The following is a 19,641-nucleotide window of genomic DNA, read 5'->3' as shown; positions in this document are numbered from 1 at the left end:
TGGAAAAGTCAATTGAAGCACTGAAAATTATCTCAAAGCACTCTGTAATATGCATACTTCTACTGCAAATATGGGACACTGGGAGTGAAAAAGAGCAGCAGAAATGGAGATAAGGGCAAAAAGACAGAGGAACAGAGGACAAAAAAGAGTTAAAACGCTCTGCCCTACACTTCTGTTCCTCTGTTCCGAATCACACCCTTCTTAAACAAGTTTTTCCTGTTTAAAGGGACATCAGCATGCACTTGTACATAACATGCATTCTGGCCCTTCAAACAAATAGCACTTCCTTTGTTTTTACAGTGGAATGTTATTAGGAAAAAAACATTTACTTGCAAGTGAAACTTACCAGATCTGGATTTAATGATGTTGCTAAATTCATTGTTACTTCCCTCAGATCCTTTATCAATATCCAAAACCTTGGCCATCCTTTTTTCTCCCAGTTCAAAATCACGATATAGAATTTTTTAAAATCTCTGCATGCTGAATTCACACTCTTGATTGTTATGAAATTAATATCTGAAATGTAAACACACATACAAAAAACAAATAAACTTATTTTGGAACCTATATACTGTATTTACTGCATTCCAAATACATTCTAGTGCAACTTATGGAATGTAATTGCACACATTTTTTTTCTCTGAAACAATTATATGGAGTTTAGTGCAGGGTCCCCAATCCCTGGTCTGTGGACCGGCACCGGGCCATGGCTTGCCAGAAACCGGGCCACAGAAACAAGCGAAACCCATCTGCAGGCAGCACCCAAAACCACACCCCCTCGGGTCCGAGGAAAAGTCTCTCTCCACAGTCCCTGGTGCCCAAAAGGTTGAGGGGGTCACTGGTCTAGTGGATACTTCCATGAAAGTATGGGCAAATCTATAACCTCACACTTTTTCTCATCACTAACATTTTATGTCTACAGACCAGAAAACTGAGGGGGGGGGTGTTTAACTAACAAAAAAGTTGCAGAGAAAGCAGTTTCTACCCCCAAAGCTTGTCTGGATGAGATTGGATAACTCCTGCAAGACTACAGTAGAGAATATTAATTATCTAAACACTAGTTATCAATCACACATTCGTTTATCTAAACTCTGTAAAATAGGAGTTGTACTGTATACACTAGCAAAGGCACAATGCACCATTAATATTTTTCTGCACCCTTTCTCAAGGGCTCAGAATCAATTCTCTACCACATTTATACTACTACACCTTGTAAAGGTTCAGTGAGGCTGGGAATAGAGTGGAGAGTAACAAACCTTAAAGCATACTAGGAATAAAAACATGATATTCACTAATATCAGTATATAACTACAACAGGTAATAGAAAAAATAATAAGATATGGAAATAAGGTTTAAGATAGGGAAATTTTACTTAGACTTTTATTCAGCACATGATCATTTCAGTTACCAAGCAGTATTATCCAAATCAGATTTTGCACATAGCACAGAATCTGGTTTCCATCCAATTTACCTTTCAGCCTTTTCCTGTTCTACAAGAAACCTCTGAGTGCACACACTCCTCTACAAGCACACAGCATGTAATGGATACTCTAGCTGCTCATTCAACTATGTCACTATGACTTTCTTCCAGAAAGTATTTTAAAGTCCCCCCCCTTACAATTAGTAATAGAGCCAAGTTCACACTCGAGTTATTACCTTTTCCCTTCCCATCAAACAAAACTTCAGTCTTGTCTAAGGTCCTCTGAGCACTCCAGAGCAAGCTAGTTAATGCCTACTCAGCTTCCAGCCTACTTGCAACCAGAACCTGCAAGGATTTTAAATTAGAAAACACCAACAGAGATTAGGTCATGCTATTCTTCCTTAAAATAACCAGTGACTATCCCAAAAAACCTCCAGATATGTATCAGGAAGGAGGCGGAGTAAGACTGATGATAAAGAGGACTGCAGTTACTTTCCGCTTCAAGTGAAAGCAACAGCTGTCTTTCTTCACTCTCTTTTACACTAACCTTCCCCAATCTGGTGCGCTCCAGAATTTTGGAATTCTGGGAACTGAAGTCAAAGAAATCCTGAGGACTGGGAAAGGCTGCAGTACAATTAAATCACAAACAGAAGCAGCACTTCCAGTGGTATTTCCTCCCATATTAAAGCAACTCAGGAAGTACCAATGACATAGGTAAAGTTAAGCCTCCGGACTGTTACCTACCCCTTCCCACCAAATGCATGCAAATATTGTTAAACGTGAGGCCTGATAAATATTTCCGAGTAGTTTTAACATGCCAAGAAATCTAAAGGTGAGTGGGACAGGAAATCAAAATTTGCAGAAATGTACTATATATCAAGAGTTTAATAGAGGTCAGCTCTCCCCACCTCTCAAAAACAAAAACTTTTAAAGAGATCCATAAAGTCAGCAGGAGTTAAACTCGACTCGAAGGCAACTAACCTTCATCTAGTATAAAAACACAACCCAATGAAAGCCTATCTGCATTTTATAAAGGGCTACAAAAATCTGGGCATCATTTGATGGCGACAAAAAAAAATTATTTAGTGCTGACAAGCGGCTGCCCGGAGTTTTACATTTACATCTGGTAGCTCAGTCTCTAACACCCATCGCCAACACTATAGGTAGGTAATAAGTTCCACAAAATGTGCTCCAATGGAAGAGTCCCCGGATAGACCATTCTAAATAAAACATTTTACTACCACGAAGTCAGATCGCTAAACTTTATGCCAAAGGGAAAGGGAGGGGGGGGGCTTTTTAAATGGCCCTTCTCAAAGACAAACCAATATAAAGATCACACACACACACACACACACAACGCGCTCTTTCATTTGCTAAAAGGGAGCCAGGTTGAGGAGAGGGAAACAAATTCCAAACAATCGGAAGAGTCCGAGAAGCTGTAAAAAAAAAAAGCGCTCGACCGACTAATAAGCCACATTAATAATAAACTGCCGTTCCCACGTGGAGCAGACTTCTCCACGAAGTTGTCACTTCGCAGCGGAATCCCCTCCGCCCCAACCTCTGGCTTAACCCTAAGCCAGGGGTCGGCAACCTCGGCTCTTTTATGACTCGTGGACTTCAACTCCCAGAATTCCTGAGCCAGCATAGCTGGCTCAGGAATTCTGGGAGTTGAAGTCCACGAGTCATAAAAGAGCCGAGGTTGCCGACCCCTGCCCTAAGCGAAGACAAACACGCGCGCAAACACACACACACACACAGCACAGCAATTACTCAAACGGAAAGTATCCCCCAGACCGAGAATCGATTACGGCGGCGGGAGAGAAGTTGGGAAGAGAGACCTGGATTCTTCGGGGAGCCCTTTTTTTGGTCCTCCACGTTATTTTTATGTTTATTTTTTTCCCTTCACCGTCAATTATATTCATCGGCTTACCTGCGGGGTGGGCGGGGGAAGCAGAGACTTTCGTGTGTGGCGGACGGTCAGTCCTCGGGGGGGGGGGGTCCGCTTCGTGGCGTTTTTGCTGCGGCTTTCGCTCTTTTTTTTCCCCCCAAAGATTTCCCCGAAACTTCCCAAAGCAAGCCAAAGCGCCCGTCGAGCAGAAGCCAGCGCAAAAGGCAAACCGCCGCCGCCGCCGCTTAAAGAAGTCGCTAAAAGCAAAGCCAACTTTTCACCCGACTGTTCTTTCGTTGCAACCCAACCCGCCCCCCCCCTCACCCGCGAAACCCTTTGGCCGCCTCTCCTTCCACTTTCCACCGGCTGCTTCGCCCTAAGGAGGGAGGAGGGAAGCGCCTCGCCTCTCACCCCAGCCGGGCGAGCTGAACTTTAGAGGAAGGCGGCGGCGGCGAGGGGCGGTCTCCCTCGGCTCCTCCCGGCCCCCCCCCCACCCCACCCCGGGATCCCTCCTTTGTTATTAGGTGAGGGCAAGAGCGGGCAAGGAAGCGGCGACCGCCACGGAAAAGTTTTTCTCAGCTTCGGCCCGGCTTGCTCGGCTTGCCTCCGCTGCGAATGGAAAGGGAGGCGTGATGGCTGACGAGGCGATAGAACCTCCTCCGCCCGCCCGCCCGCCCGCACGCCGGGCATTGACAATTTCGGCCAACTTTTTTTTTTTTTTTTGCTGCGCTGGGAACTTTGTTTCGGCGCGCGCTTATCCTCCGCTCGCCCGTAGAGCAGACCTGCGCTGCTTGCGGAGGGAGGTGGCGTGACGGGAGCACGTGACCGCTCGCCTTGTCAATCACCGGGGACGCCCGCCTTTGCCTCTGCCCGAGTTGCTCCTGCTGGTCTTAAATCGACGCCGTCGAACCCTGCCGGGAGGGACAAAACCCCCTCCCCACACACACACACACACCCACACCCAGCATCCTAACGATGACTTTAGGAAACTACCCTAAAAAACCATGAAAGGATGGGCCTGACGAGTCCTTGGACGGGAGACCACTAAGAAATCCCAGGGCTGTAGGCAGGATTGGGAAGTTAAACCGTCCAGGGCAGGGGTAGGCAACCTCGGCTCTTTTATGACTCATGGACTTCAACTCCCAGAATTCCTGAGCCAGCTAGCAACCTCAGCTCTTTTATGACTCATGGACTTCAACTCCCAGAATTCCTGAGCTAGCTACGCTGGCTCAGGAATTCTGGGAGTTGAAGTCCATGAGTCATAAAAGAGCCGAGGTTGCCTACCCCTGGTCCAGGGGAAAAGGGCAATTTGTGCGGTGAAGATAATTACATAAGACATCTCCCCCCCCCTTTTTCAGGAAGCAGACTGAAGAGAATCCATTGGAATTGGGCGATTAATAAATTCAAATAAATATATCGGGAATAGACAAGGTTTCAAAGGAGAATTTTCTGTGAATGAGTGTATTCCCTGATTATATACACAGTCTCTCGTATTAACAGGGAATGATGGTATGAACGTACGTTGGGCCACTCCTCCCCGAGAAGTAAGTAAGCGAGCAGGTACGGTTAGTCCTCGATTTACAACAGTTTGTGAAATGACTGTTCGAAGTTACAATGGCACTAATGACCCATTTTTTTCATATTCAAAGACCGTTGCAGCAACCCGATGGTCACGTGATCAAAATTCAGATGCTTGTCAACTGACTCATTTATATATGGTGTCCCTGGGTCATGTAATCACCTTTTGCAACCTTCTGACAAGCAAAGTCAATGGGGAGGCCAGAATTCCCTTTACAGTCGTGTTACTAACTTAACAACTGCAGTGATTCACTTAAGAACTACGTCCGGAAAACTCATGAAATGGGGCAAAATTCATTTAAATGTCTCGCTTAGCAACACAAATTTAGGGCTCACTTGTGGTCATAAGTTGAGGATTACCTGTAAGCAAGTAAGACTTGTATTATTTTTAGTCCCCATTAGATGCGCTGCAGGGCAGTAGTTTTCTTTGCTTGCCTCTGAAGGAGTGCTGCTGCCAAGGGCTGGATGGTGGTCTTATGTCTTGGGTGCAGGGGCACACACAGAGGGGTTCCCCAAAATCAAGATAGAAACTGCACCACGGATCAAAGCCATACCCCTATTTTACATGTTTTGCATGGGTGATGCATACTAAAAAAATAAAGGACGGGACTTCAATCATATTGTTGAAGCTACCATCTTAATAAAAAAAACACCTTCATGCCACTCACCTATCCCTGGATGCAGGCTCTGCTATGGGAATATATGTTTCAGTGAATCTATAATAATTATGTTGCTATGGAGAGAGGATGTGTGAATGTATGGTTGTAGGGTGAAGTTAGACGTGGTACCTAAAGGCCTGCCATATGCAATATGCCTCCATCCCCACACCACTAATCTCTCATCTCTTTGAAGAGAGAGTATAGGCTGTGTGTTGGGCTTGCATCAATGACCTTATCAAGAAAGGTCAAATAACACAAGAAGAACAGTGTAAATCAAAAGCAGTGGACTCATTCCACCACAGGTCTATGGACACACAAAAATATATAAGACCAATGTAGCTCTTTGCCCAATTGTATTGTTATCAAAGACCCACAACTTACAACGTAGCCAAAAAACATACAAAAGAGCATAGACATCTCACAGAGAGGAGCAAATATTCCATCAACTCCTGGTCTTTCCAGGTAAACCAGACAGGGAACATGATCTGACGAACTAATTTTACATTATTGTTAGACTAATAAAATTTTGCAAGTTTGAAAATACAAATATCCCACTGTCTCTTTTTACAGCCATAAGATAGAAAGGATCCTTTCTGGATTTTTTTATTGGCCTGTTATGCAGCTCACTTCCCGTCCCTGCACCCCACTATCTGATCTTTCCTAGGCAGCATGTTTCCCACCCCATCTCCCAACGTCTTTCTCTCATACCATTACAACTCCCCAATACAGTTCCTCTATTAAATCAAAGTCCTAAAAATGGAAGATGAAATTATAGTTTCATTTGATGTCACAGAACTCTTCACATAGGTAAAGAACTAGTAAAAAAGGTAAAGGTAAAGGTTCCCCCGCACATGCGTGCTAGTCGTTTCTGACTCTAGGGGCTGGTGCTCATCTCCGTTTCATAGCCGAAGAGCCAGCGTTTGTCCGAGGACGTCTCCGTGGTCATGTGGCCGGCATGACTAGACACCAAAGGCGCACGGAACGCTGTTACCTTCCCACCGGAGTGGTCCCTATTTTTCTACTTGCATTTTTACGTGCTTTCGAACTGCTAGGTGGGCAGAAGCTGGGACGAGTAACAGGCGCTCACTCTGTTACGCGGCACTCGGGATTCGACCCGCCAAACTGCCGACCTTCTGATCGACAAGCTCAGTGAAGAACCCAAATACACTAAGATTGAAGTACCAAAATCATGGTCCTCATCAATCACTGTCTTACTATTTTTCAATTTGATGGACAAATATATCAACAAATCAGATGAACACCCATGAGATCACCATTCTCAGGATTCATAGCAAAGACCATTGTGCAGTGTCTAGAAACTATAGCACTTTCATGCATACAACTAAAAGTATGGACCCAGTGTGGATGACAACTTAATCGTAATAGAAAAGTAAAACAACTAGCGAAGACACATGAGACTACAGGTAGTTGTCGACATATGGCCACAGCTGAGCCAAAAGTTTTTATTGCTAGGTGATACAGTTGTTGTGTGAGTTGTGCCTCATTTTACAACTTTTTTGCCACTGATATTAAGCAAATGACCGCAATTGTTAAGTGAGTCATGCAGTCGTTAAGTGAAACTGGCTTCCTGTCTGGTTGGAAGCCAGCTGGGAAGGTTACAAGTGATGATCACATGACCCTGGGATAATGCAACTGTCATAAATATATGCCAGTTGCCAAGCACCCAAATATTAAGCACATGACCGTGGGAATGCTGCAACCGTCATAATGTGAAAAATGGTCATAAGTCACTTTTTTCAGCACTGTAACTTCAAATGGTCACTAAACAAATGGTTATAAGTCGAGGACTACCTGCATCAACTGCAGCTTCAAAGCACTAAAATTCACAAAGAAAATTCAGCCATTTGTCTGCAAAGGTATTCGGTTTCCTGCCTGAGCAGAGGGTTGGACTAGATGACCTCCAAGGTCCCTTCCAACTTTATTATTATTATTATTATTATTATTATTATTATTATTATTATTATTATTATTATTATTATTATTATTGTTGTTGTTGTTGTTGTTGTTGTTGTTGTTGTAATTGTTATTATAGAAGAAAACAACAATGTTACCCTTCCCAGTTATCCTTAGCAGAGCAGATGTTGGCAAATCAGAAACACAAGTCTACCGAAAACACTAACCAAGTGCTTCATTACCAAAGCAGCAAACCCATCTTCCACAAGAGGAGCTGTGTAAGAACATTTTTCAGAGCAACACCGACACACTGCAGCAACCCAGAATACCAGAAAAAAGGAAACAGCCCACCCATATAATATCTTCCAACAAAATAGATACAGGTAGTCCTTCACTTGTGACAGTTCTTTCAGTGACCATTTGAAATCACGATGGCACTGAATGAACTTACCAATTTTAGACAAAGTTAATAGCTGCTGCAGGGCCCCCACAGTCATGTGAACAAAATTCAGCTGCTTGGCAATCCATCCGCCTTTATAGCTGACGCTACTGAGAGATCTGATCTCCCCTATGTGAGTTGGAGGACAATGAGTAGGTTGAGGGTGGGAGTGCCCAAGACCAACAAGCTCAAATGGAGATTGCTGGAGGATAATAAGACAGTGTGCAAATGTGGAGAGACGCACTGTCTGGCCCACTTGTTGGTCTGTGGATCACTACAGTATAATCCACTGAAAGTGATTTGTTTCTGGCCAATGGTAAAGTCAAAAGGGTGGCCTCATTTTGGTAGTTTAAGGTTTGATCTAGACACAGAATAAATAAATAAATAACTGGCCAGAGGGGCGCTCTAGCAATCCCCTGAAGGCTGCTAGGTGGGAGAAGCCTCGTTCTAATTAAGGTAGAATCTGGCAAAATAAAGCTGAAGAGGAAAGCCAGGCCTCACTGGAATGTGAATGGCACCTACACAGGTGGTCCCTGACTTACAACAGTTTGTTTAGTGATCATTCAAAGCTACAACATTGAAAAAGTGACCTATGACTGTTTGTCACATTTACAACCATTATAGCTTCCCCGTGGTCATGTGATCCAAATTCAGATGCTTGGCAACTGACTCATATTTATGACACTTGTAGTGTCCCAAGGTCATGTGTTTTTGCATCCGTCTGACAAGCGAAGGTTGTTAATTTAACAACTGCACTGATTCACTTAACAACTGTGGCAAGAAACATCGTAAAACAGGGCAAAACTCACTTAATAAATGTCTCACTTAGTGACAGAAATTTTGAGCTCAGTTGTGGTTGTAAGTCAAGGACTGCCTGTGAAGAAATTTGCAGGGGATTTCAAAACATTTCAAACAAAATGACGTTTGTTGTACATTTCAAATTCTTCTGTTTCTCCTTCCAAAACAAAAACTTGCTTTTTGTATTATGTTATTGTGATAATTAATTCTGGAGCACTTCAATATATGTATAAACTTTCATGTCATCCTGGTTAGTTCATGGACATTTTGCTCAAATTGCAAATCCTTGCTTCCCAAAGCATTTGGGAAGTTTTCATAACCACAAAGAGCCACTAGGGGTCACTCCTCTAAATAGATTTTGTTTTGTTTTGTTTTGTTTTCCTTATCTGCTGAAGACACACATTTTACCCTGGAACAAATACTACCTAAATACTACCTAAACATCTGTTTCCAAAAGTGACAAATGTTTATAGTAAATGGTACTAAATGGGACAGACTACTCTATTCTCAATAGTACCATTGGGGCAAAGCTTTGAGAAGAAAAGAGCCAAATCATGTATGCAGTGAACTGGTTAAATGTGTGGTTATGTTTACACCTGCGTATAAAGCTATACGTGCTTTACACGCAGGAGATTTGCTTTTATCTAGCCCATTTGCTAAATCAGTGTTTTAGATAATGTCCACACAGTGTGTGGACTTCAACTCCCAGAATTCCCCTACAGTATGCTGCTTGGAAAATTCTAGGAATTGTAGTCCCCCCCCCAGATTAAAGTTGTTGAGGTGGACAAATAATGCTCTAATATATAAATAAAAGAAAATAAAAATAAAAGCAATGTCTTCTCCCAAAGAAAGAACACTAGCAGAACCACGTTGACACATATTGGCCTACAGCAAAAGTATTAATAGAAAACATTTACATCCTCCTAAACAATAACATGTATTATTTCAGGAATTAATATACAGAATGGCTCACTATAGTTTAGCCATAGCCCAATTGAAATGTCAGACTAATCTTTACCCTTAGGGGGATATATAAATAAAGATGATGGAGTTGAATTTCTCTCCTTCGTTATTAAATGCCAACTGCTGGATATGTCTTGTGCTGTATCTTTTGCTATACATAATTAAGACTTCATGATGGGCTTCACACTATAAATTGATTAGATAATTGATGGATCATCTGATGTATCATCATGCTGATATTTCTGGATTGCATTCTTACTGTTTAGATACTTCCCTGATGTATCATTTTAATTGCAGACCTTATATTGTATCAAGGCCTTATCATGAGAACCAGGCCAAAACATTTTATTTTTTACATGGTCTTCTCATAAATTCAAAGCAGTGTAGAAAAACAGTAAAATCACAATAAAACCATCAGTCCGTGCCATAGATTCCTTTAAGAGCCTGGCAAAAACTGCAGAAGCTTCTCAGATTTAAATGCATAAAATAAAATAGCTAAAATTGTATTACAAAGGAAATCTATTATACTCAAACACAGTTTTTACAATATGGAAAATATGGTGTGTGTGTGTGTGTGTGTGTGAGAGAGAGAGAGAGAGAGAGAGAGACTGAGTGTGTCTTTATTAATACATTAAATCAGCAACCAGACAAAGTACATTTCAACTAGAGGTTGGTGTCAGTTTTTTCCTTCCATGGAACCATTGAAATCTATTAAGGTAACCTGTTCTAAATCCTAGCCCTGAGTGTTATTTAAAATTTCACTTTTTTCATGGCTCCTTCTAATGTACAAGCAATGTAATTAATAAATAGATGCTTGTTTGCTTATGATTGCTTAAGCCCCCTGCCATTAGTCCGATTATTTCTCAGTCCTCCATCCTTCTCACGCCTTGCTAGAAAGATTAGGAAAGTGGGGATACAAATGCAGGTAGTCCTAAATAAATTTAATTATGCATAATAATTAAACATATGATAAAGCATATATATGTTTTGTACAATATAACACAATATAATGATCTGAACATTATCAAACTCCACCATGATTTTTTGCAGATCTGACAAGGTCAACCAGGAGTTCAAAGTAAAATGTTTCCAACATAAAAAAACTTCTGAGGCAGGAGGCCTTTGTTAGAGACATGTCAGCCTCTTTGATGCGGGATATCGCCTAAGCACTGATGATGATGTTACCTGGTTTGGGTAATGAAATGTCTGCAAGAAAACAGGGAGCACCCGAGGACCCCTCCTTTCAACTCTGAGATACAAATATTCTCCTTTATTGGTAGGGCAGAGGGAAAGGAAGCAATATAAGAATGCCCACACCACACACCTTTTGAAACGTTCCTATTATTTGTCTCATTGAAAAATCAGAGCCTTCCTGCTTGCAAAGTATCTTTCTCAAGATCCTGTAAGAAAATCGTTCGTCTCTGCTCTGATGCTCTTCAGATGAAACTAGATTACGGGTACTTGGGCATGTCAGAAGATCGCCGGAATAAACAATTCCTTGGCCACCCTCCCCCCACCCCCCAGATCACATCCCCCCAGATCACATCCTCTTCAAATTGTACAATATTGACGCCTTAAAATCGGTGGTTTCTGCACCCCCCCCCCATCCGCCGCGCTTTGCATTGAGCTCAGCCACGGAGTGGGGGGAGGAAGGTGGGGAGTGGAGGGGGAAAAAGAGGAGCGGCTTCATTCATATATTTACATGGAGCCCCGTGAAAATGACACGAATCTCATTGTCGTGCAAGCCAGCCTGGCTTTGTTTTGGGTTATCGCGTCAGAGAAGAGGCACCAAGCGGGGGACGGTGGAGGGTTCGCTCAAATGGCGGCTCGGTCCTGCTGGGCGTCCGTTCAAAGGCAGAAGCCTCACCTGACGTCTTCTAACGGAGTTTTATCCGTTTCCTCTTTAATTTAAGAGGACCGAGGCAGAAAAAAACCAACTACCAGGAGTGGGGTTCGAACCCACGCGGACATGCGTCCATTGGATCTTAAGTCCAACGCCTTAACCACTCGGCCATCCTGGTACGGTTGTAAGCCCCACCAGCAGGCACTCTTACATAGAGCGAAGTGCTGGGCCACCGTCTCGTCTTTTCTTTGCCTGCTCCCTTCCAAGGTACGGTTGGCCCCCGCTTGAGTCCAACCTATGGGCGAGGGGGGGGGAGATTTAACCGCGCGCGGCGGCTTCTTCCTTTTCTTTCCCCTCCGCCCGCTTTAAGCGTTCTTTACTCGGCGCGCGGGAGGGCGCAGAAAGAGAGGAAGTGCAACCTGGACTTCAAGGGAATCAAAAAGGCACGCGGACGGTCGGAAGTAGCCTCCTCGAGCAAGGATGAACTAGGAAGGGTCTTTAGCAGATGTCGCGAAAGCGGCTTTTAAAACTACAACCTTTCTTCGTTTGCCAGCCAGTCGCACAACGGTGTTCTGCCGCTAAAGGAAGGTTGGGCTGATTACATGGCCAGTGACGTAGTTAAATGTTTGGGTTCACACATTGTTGTAAACCCCAGGTTTGTTTTAGAAGACTGTGCCACCCTTGGCTGGCTTGGGCACAGCAAGCTAACCGAAGTTGGTTTAGTGGTGGTTTGAATGAACCGTGTCTGGCTGAGTTCAGACCAGTTAAGGTGAGACTAAACACATCCCAAGATGGCATAAGAGAATCTGTGAAGCTTTGCTGACTTCTGGAAAAAGTCTTTTCCTGAACCTAATCTATTCCACCTTGCTTTCATGATTCTTCCCTGAGGATGTGTTTATTCTTCCTCTCCCACCTTTTTGATAATAGGTATATTAAATGCTGTACTGAACAGGTAGTCCTCAACTTATAACCATTTGTTTAGTGACCGTTCAAAATTCACTGAAAAAAAGTGACTTATGACCAGTTTTCACACAACTGTAGCAGCATCTCTAGTGTCACGTGATCAAAATTCGGGTACTTGGCAACTGCATGTATTTAATGATAGTTGCACTGTCCTGGATATCACGTAAACACCATTTATATCTTCCAATGGTGCACCAGTTATTGCTATAATTGAGTCAATCCTCTGCATTGTTATTCATCCTCTTCCTTAACCTTCCACCTTTCCTAGCATTACTGACTTCTGAAGGGAGCTTGCTCTTTGCCTGCCCAAAATATAATTTGAATCTATTCATTTATGCCTCAGGTGAGAACTCTAGATCAATTTCTTCTGTGTTCTATTGTTTTCTTGGGTTAAACAAGGTACTCTGAAGAACCTCCTCGAACGAAGCACTAATATTCTTTTTATCCTGCTTCTTCAGTGTTTGTTTCATACCTAGGTCTCTGCAATTCTGATCTTAGAGACTTGTTGGGCCACCTAAGTATCTTTTCCAAGGACTGTCTGTGAAGTCTGATTAATATTATTCAGTCATAGACTGAATTATGTCTACGTAGTGTCTTTGCTATAGCCTTATGAAAACAATGCTGTTCCTTCTTTCTTTTTCATGTAATGAGTAGTATCCAATTTCAGTCCAGTTCAGGTTATTGATGCCTAGTATCTCCATATACGATCCATTTTATCTCTGAGCTGAAGTTTCCATGTTCATATTTCTTATGTCCCATGTTCGCCCGGCAATTCTTTCTTTGCAACTTTGGTTTTCTTTCCCTGCATGGCAACATTAGCAACCACAGGCCTGGAAGGCTTTAATAGAGCTGCATCATAGATGCTATTAGTACTCCAAAAGATCCTCAGCTCTTTTAGTAGCATGTAGAGCACAAGTGTCAAACTCACGATGTCACGTGATGTGTTGCTACGTATCGTGACTTTTTCCCCATTGCCGGCAATGGGGTGGGTGCAGTTTTGGTGTGACGCATCCAGCCCATGGGCCGGCAGTTTGACACCCCTGATGTAGTGTGTCATTTGACCAGACAGGCCTATCACCTGGTGTTACGTAATCAGTATTTGTTTGTTTGTTTGTTTACATTTATTAGCCACTCAACTCCAATTTTATAGTGTCTGTGGAGTTTTTCTTGATAAAATACAGAAGGAGTATACCATCATCTTCTTCTCCACAATACAAAATGATTGCTTCGCTGCTGTCACTAATGTGATCATCTGCTTCCAATATTCTCCTATATTGCTGCTACAGTACAGGTGGCTGTTTGCTTTAGCTGGGCATCTGGGATGACTTTTCATGCTTTGTGATCCTGCTAGGAGTATCTACCTGGCACTGGCTGTCTGTTCCAGGAACACCCTCCCAATAGGACTTGGGGGTAGAATATAGGAACATCATGGTTTATGGAGCTAAGGGAATAGAAGGATCATAGCATGCACATGTCCATTAACCAAGAAAGGGATGTAGTGTTTAATGCAAGCATGCTAATTATCTATGAATATTGCCTCTAGTTTCATTGTATTTTAGTTTTGTTACCTTGTTTGTTATTAATTACTTTGAACTAACATAGACATCAGACATTTGGTTTCTTACAGTAACCAACCGGATGCCTTAAGTGAGAGAACTACAAATAAGTGAGATGCAAATGTATCTAAACACAAGCAGAGCATAATCTGATGGAAATTCTGATACAAACACAAATAAAATATATGGAGGTGAGTAAAATTGTAACCTTCCCGTTTATAAGTAAGAAGCCACAACTAATTCCAACTGTGCTTCTGTATCCAATGTGGACCTTGCTATTCTAATTCTCACTGCAGGCTGTTCTCCTCTCTCCCTTCCCCCAATTATGTAATATAACTTGTGACTTGGCAGTTAGGAAATGGCTCTAAAAACCTCAAAGAGCTTTATATATCAACAGATGGTTTTATGCTACTTTGTATGGTAATGTAGAAGGGACGCGGTGGCTCAGTGGGTTAGGACACTGAGCTTGTCGATCAGAAGGTTGGCAGTTTGGTGGATCAAATCCCAAGTGCTGCGTAACAGAGTGAGTGCCTGTTACTTGTCCCAGCTTCTGCCCACCTAGCAGTTCGAAAGCACGTAAAAATGCAAGTAGAAAAATAGGGACCACTACGGTGGGAAGGTAACAGCGTTCCGTGCGCCTTTGGCGTCTAGTCATGCCGGCCACATGACCACGGAGACGTCCTCGGACAAACGCTGGCTCTTTGGCTTTGAAACGGAGATGAGCACCGCCCCCTAGAGTCGGAAACGACTAGCACGCATGTGCGGGGGAACCTTTACCTTTACCTTTATGGTAATGTGGCACTTCAAAATTAAATTTACCTCAGTTTTAACACTTTTTGGTTGAAGTGACAGAGTCCAAGTCAACCATGATAAATAGAGCATAAATGCTTATTATGTGCATTTTTTAAAAAATGACAAAAACAAGAGAGAAGAGTTTAATTACAAAGATCTATAGATACAATCCTGAAAGGCCACTTCCTGAAGTTCATCTTGCAAGGCAAAAAGCAGGCAGGAAGAAATATTCCCAATATTCCCAATATTACCTTATTGTGTAGCAATAAGGTAAAGGGAATTTTCTACGCAAAGAGAGAGATTAAGCTCTCTACCATCAAAACCCCTTCTCCAATTGCCTGCGGCTGCTTATTGAAATTAAAAAAATCCACACACATTGCATTTTTGTCATTATCACATTTTAAAAATGAGAGTGTTAACAATTCATTTGATTGTGTAGCAATAAGGTAAAGGTAAAGGTTCCCCCGCACATGCGTGCTAGTCGTTTCCGACTAGGGGCCGGTGCTCATCTCTGTTTCAAAGCCAAAGAGCCAGCGCTTGTCCGAGGACGTCTCCGTGGTCATGTGGCCGGCATGACTAGACGCCAAAGGCGCACGGAATGCTGTTACCTTCCCCCCCATAGTGGTCCCTATTTTTCTACTTGCATTTTTACGTGCTTTCGAACTGCTAGGTTGGCAGAAGCTGGGACGAGTAACAGGCGCTCACTCTGTTACGCGGCACTCGCGATTCGACTCGCCAAACTGCCGACCTTCTGATCGACAAGCTCAGCGTCCTAACCCACTGAGCCACCGCGTCCCTTATATGTGTAGCAATAGGCTCTGTTAAATAACACTTTAGAAATCTTAATGATTTCACATTTCTACTGGCCTAGAGTTTTTCAAACTTGACAAATTTAAGATGGGTGGACTTCAAGGTCCAGCATTGCCTGCTGGGGAATGCTGGGATTTGAAGTCCATATATCATAAAGTTGCCAAGATTGAGAAACACTGCACTAGACAGTGGGGCTGATTAAATGGGGGTCATCATTCATTATCTCCCATCCTAACCTCCCTCACAAATTGTTATCAGTAGGAAGTGGGAAGGAATCATGTGTGCTATGAGTTCTTAAAGGATAGATAGATTAGGCAAACTTTTTTTAAAAAAATCTGTCAAGAGCAACATAACCGCATGAGCAATATGCTGGGAATTGCATCACATGCTTTGTGCAGAAATCAGAAAATCAGAGCCAAAGATGATGGGGGCCACTTACTTACTTTTTTCCTAACCTCTTCCTTTGATCTCTGATCCCTTTTTTCCTCTCTATTTTCCTTCTACATTCAACAGGTTATCAGATAACTTTTCTAAAGGTCAAACAATCAGTTGACAGAACTTTGGAAATGATGTTGGTCCACATGAAATTAAATCAGTTAAATCAATCAATCAATTCAGTTTATTGCTGTCGTAGACCAGTACAGATGATAAAATAAAATTTAAGACAAAATTAAAATACATTTGCAAAACCAGCTAACTAACATCTATGTGATCCAGGATGTTGACGATATTAAAGTAAAATATAAACACTAAAATTATGAAATGAAGTCAAAGGCTGAATGTGGCTATATGGCCCCATGTTTTCAACCCTATGCAACAAGAACAATAGGATATAAATGTAACATACAATAAAGTACAATATATGAATCCATTAGTCATGATTTTATTCCAACTGGGAATTATTTCAATAAGAACGTGACAAAAAAAGAAGAAACATCTTGGGCAATCACACAAGTTATTTCAAATCATTTCCCAATGCTAAAAGTTTCTTAAAGTACATGTCCTTTTTGTTGTGACACTCTGTGGTCTGCATTTTATAGGTTGACTTTGTGAAGGTTAATAGAGCTATGGTAATTTTCTGTTACAGTAATCCATTTGGGAATGACACAGATTGATATGTTTGACAGATAAATTAGATCTAGTGCTTCCTTAGGGAAATGACACAACTGTGTGTGGCCTTCAGGTTCTGTGGATAGAGTCCAGGAAAAACAAATTCGTGTTTATTATGTCATTTTTTACTAAGGTGATACAAAACCATTGCATTTTAGAGAAAGTTACCAAACAGATTTGTGCAAAATCAGCTAAAAATTCTAAGAATAGAGACACAACTTTTTATATAAGGAAATAAATGACAGCATAGACAAGAACAGTAGAATTGGGGAGGGGGGGCAATCAAAAAGTCAAGATGGCAGTGTGATCAAAGCAACACTTCTTTGTATATTTGTGTAACACACAAGTGTCTACAATATGAGCAGGGGTTTTGATTGTGCCGCTATGACCACTACTGTCTTTTTACAGTGCCATTGTATGAAAAACACACTGACTTATATACAAATGCTGATTGGATTGATGCATAATACTAAACACCATATACTTATTTCTAATTATTTCTTCTTTCTCTAATAAATCATTATTATAATGATTTTTGACTTACCCCAGTGTGAATCCTTCTTTGAAAATGACAGTGGTTGTGCTTGGATAACATGTAAGCCTCTAGCTTCACATATTGCTCCTGCAAACCAATTACCGTAACTGCTAGACAAATGATGTATGGGCTCTAAGCATGATTAAAGAGCTGTAGACTGTTGTGGAGATGAAACTGGTTCCATCACTTCTGAGCTTCCAAACGCCCCTCAAGACTTGGTTATGCAAGCCAAGCTAGGGAGTCCAGAGGACTGGAGCGCTAGTGAGATGGCTTCATTATTATTATTATTGCTGTTATTAACATCCCTTTGCCTACTATTTCTGGTCTTAGCTTTCTTTTTATAGTTTAATGTTTTTTGATGATGGTAATAGTAGTAGTAGTAGTTGTTGTTGTTGTGTTGTTGTTGTTTTAGGTATTTATTGTTTTAGCTTTGTTATTTGCTGGCCAGAATCACGTATTTTGTGAGATGGATGGCTATATAAATTGGTTGGATAAATAGTCACCTTGTAGTGGGGAAGATGGGCAGCATAAAAATTTAATTAATAAATAAATAGCCCTGCTACAATCTACAGAGCCTAAGTATTCCATGTAAACACATGATGCCCAGATTCATTCATTCTATTTATGGCATATTCACATCTGATACAATTGCACATCTCCATATATCTTTAGTGAAGTATAAAAACTAAATTCTGTTTTTATGTACATCTCTCTTCCCTTGTTTAGAGGAAAGTACTTGTTCAGTCAGAGGGGCAAGGCGGAAGTACAACTCTCTTGTCATTCACTTAGTTGAAGCAATTTACTTTGCTTTTACTTTTATGTAGTTCTAATATGTGAAATGAAAGTTGGACCATAAGAAAGGTTGAGCGCCAAAGAATTGAGGCCTTTGAACTATGGTGCTGGAGAAGACACCTGCGAGTCCCTTGGACTGCAAGGCGATCAAACTGGTCAGTCCTAGAAGAGATCAACCCTGACTGCTCTTTAGAAGGCCAGATCCTGAAGTTGAAACTCAAATACTTTGGCCACCTAATGAGAAGGAAGGACTCACTGTACAAGAGCCTAATGCTGGGAAAGGTTGAGGGCAAGAGAAGAAGGGGACGACAGAGAATTAGGTGGCTGAATGGAGTCACTGAAGCAGTAGGCGTGAGCCTAAATGGACTCCAGAAGATGGTAGAGGACAGGAAAGCCTGGAGGAACATTGTCCATGGGGTCGCGATGGATCGGACACAACTTTGCAACTAAAAACAAATATGTGAAATGGGCTGAGATGTGATTTTGTGCTTGCAAGCCAAAATAAGAAATAATAATGTTTTGTTACTGCACATACTGAATTTCAGATACAGTGCAGAACACATATTCAGACAAAGACCTGGTTCATGTACCAAACTGGCTCACAATATGGTTTGTTTGTAACTTAATCTCTTACTCAAACTCAGTCACTTGTGCTTTATTCTGAGTAAAACATCTTAGTCATTGCATAAATTCATTTAGATTCTCACTGTGAATACATACATTACAGTGATTAATGGCTCAATCATGGTCTACTGAAGGAATCCCAAATGGTTCGGTTGACACAATACGCAAAGCCAAAACCAAACAAACAGTTTAAAAAATTATGTTAATAAAGATCCTGTGCTCTACAATGTGGACAGGTAATAGATCTCTGTTGGATTTATACAGATCAGCAAGAATTTCTGACTCATTACTTAATCAGCAGTTATGTAGCCCCCCCATAATCTTTCCACTTAAATTGTATATTATTGTGAAATGAATAAAAGGTGGAGGCAGAGAGAAGTATTTATGCATGTGTGAAAGGAGAAATGTGCATTTCCTTCATGTCATTATTTATTGGTTAGTGGATCTTAGGGTTCCAGTTAAAAAAGCAAATCGGATCCACAGATGCCTAGCCCATTATTTTTTCAGAGCAGAGGTCCCCAACCTTTTAGGCACCAGGAACCAGTTCCGTGGAGAACGGTTTTTCCATGAACCGGAGAATGCGTGGTTTTGTGTGCTGCCTGCACCCCACAGATGGGGCTTTGCTTGTTTGTGCAGATCGGTTGCTGGCATGCCATGGCCCAGTATTGGTCCACAGACCAGGGGTTGAGGACCCTTGTTCTAGAGCAGACATGTCAAACACAAGGCCCGGGGGCCGGATCCGGCCCACGAAGTGGTTTCATGTGGCCCGCGACGCCATCCTGGAAACAGCGAGGGAACGGCCCCCACTGCCTTGGCCCTGGCTGAGAGACCCTCCTTCTGCCAGAGATCCTCAGATCTGTCCCACTTCTGCCCAGGCCCCCATAGGCACCCTTGATGCAATGATGTAGAGCTGGCCACGCCCACCCAGTAGGCCATACACACTGTAGCCATGCCCAC

General features: G+C 42.2%; 1 protein-coding gene across 4 annotated transcripts in view; it reads right to left on the bottom strand.

The window, feature by feature from the left end:
• Nucleotides 1-3,770, bottom strand: part of UTRN (utrophin) — a gene marked incomplete at its 3' end in the record, with an annotated part of 377,026 nt that extends 373,256 nt beyond the window's left edge. For 2 of the 4 annotated variants that reach the window (XM_081313936.1, XM_081313938.1), the window contains exons 1-2: nt 1,657-1,816; nt 347-516 (exon numbers count right to left, since the gene is read on the bottom strand). In XM_081313936.1, the coding sequence (XP_081170062.1) occupies nt 347-425 (79 nt within the window). In that variant the 5' untranslated portion in view covers nt 426-516; nt 1,657-1,816. Of the gene's footprint in view, nt 1-346; nt 517-1,656; nt 1,817-3,350 lie in introns of those variants that run through there. The other 2 variants (XM_081313934.1, XM_081313935.1) reach the window with 2 other exon arrangements.
• Between the last annotated feature and the right edge of the window lie 15,871 nt (nt 3,771-19,641).

Source organism: Vipera berus, assembly GCF_964194415.1.
Source record: "Vipera berus genome assembly, chromosome: 1".
NCBI lineage: Eukaryota > Metazoa > Chordata > Lepidosauria > Squamata > Viperidae > Vipera > Vipera berus.
Note: the sequence above shows the minus strand (reverse complement) of the source record. Positions and strands in the feature narration are given on the sequence as shown.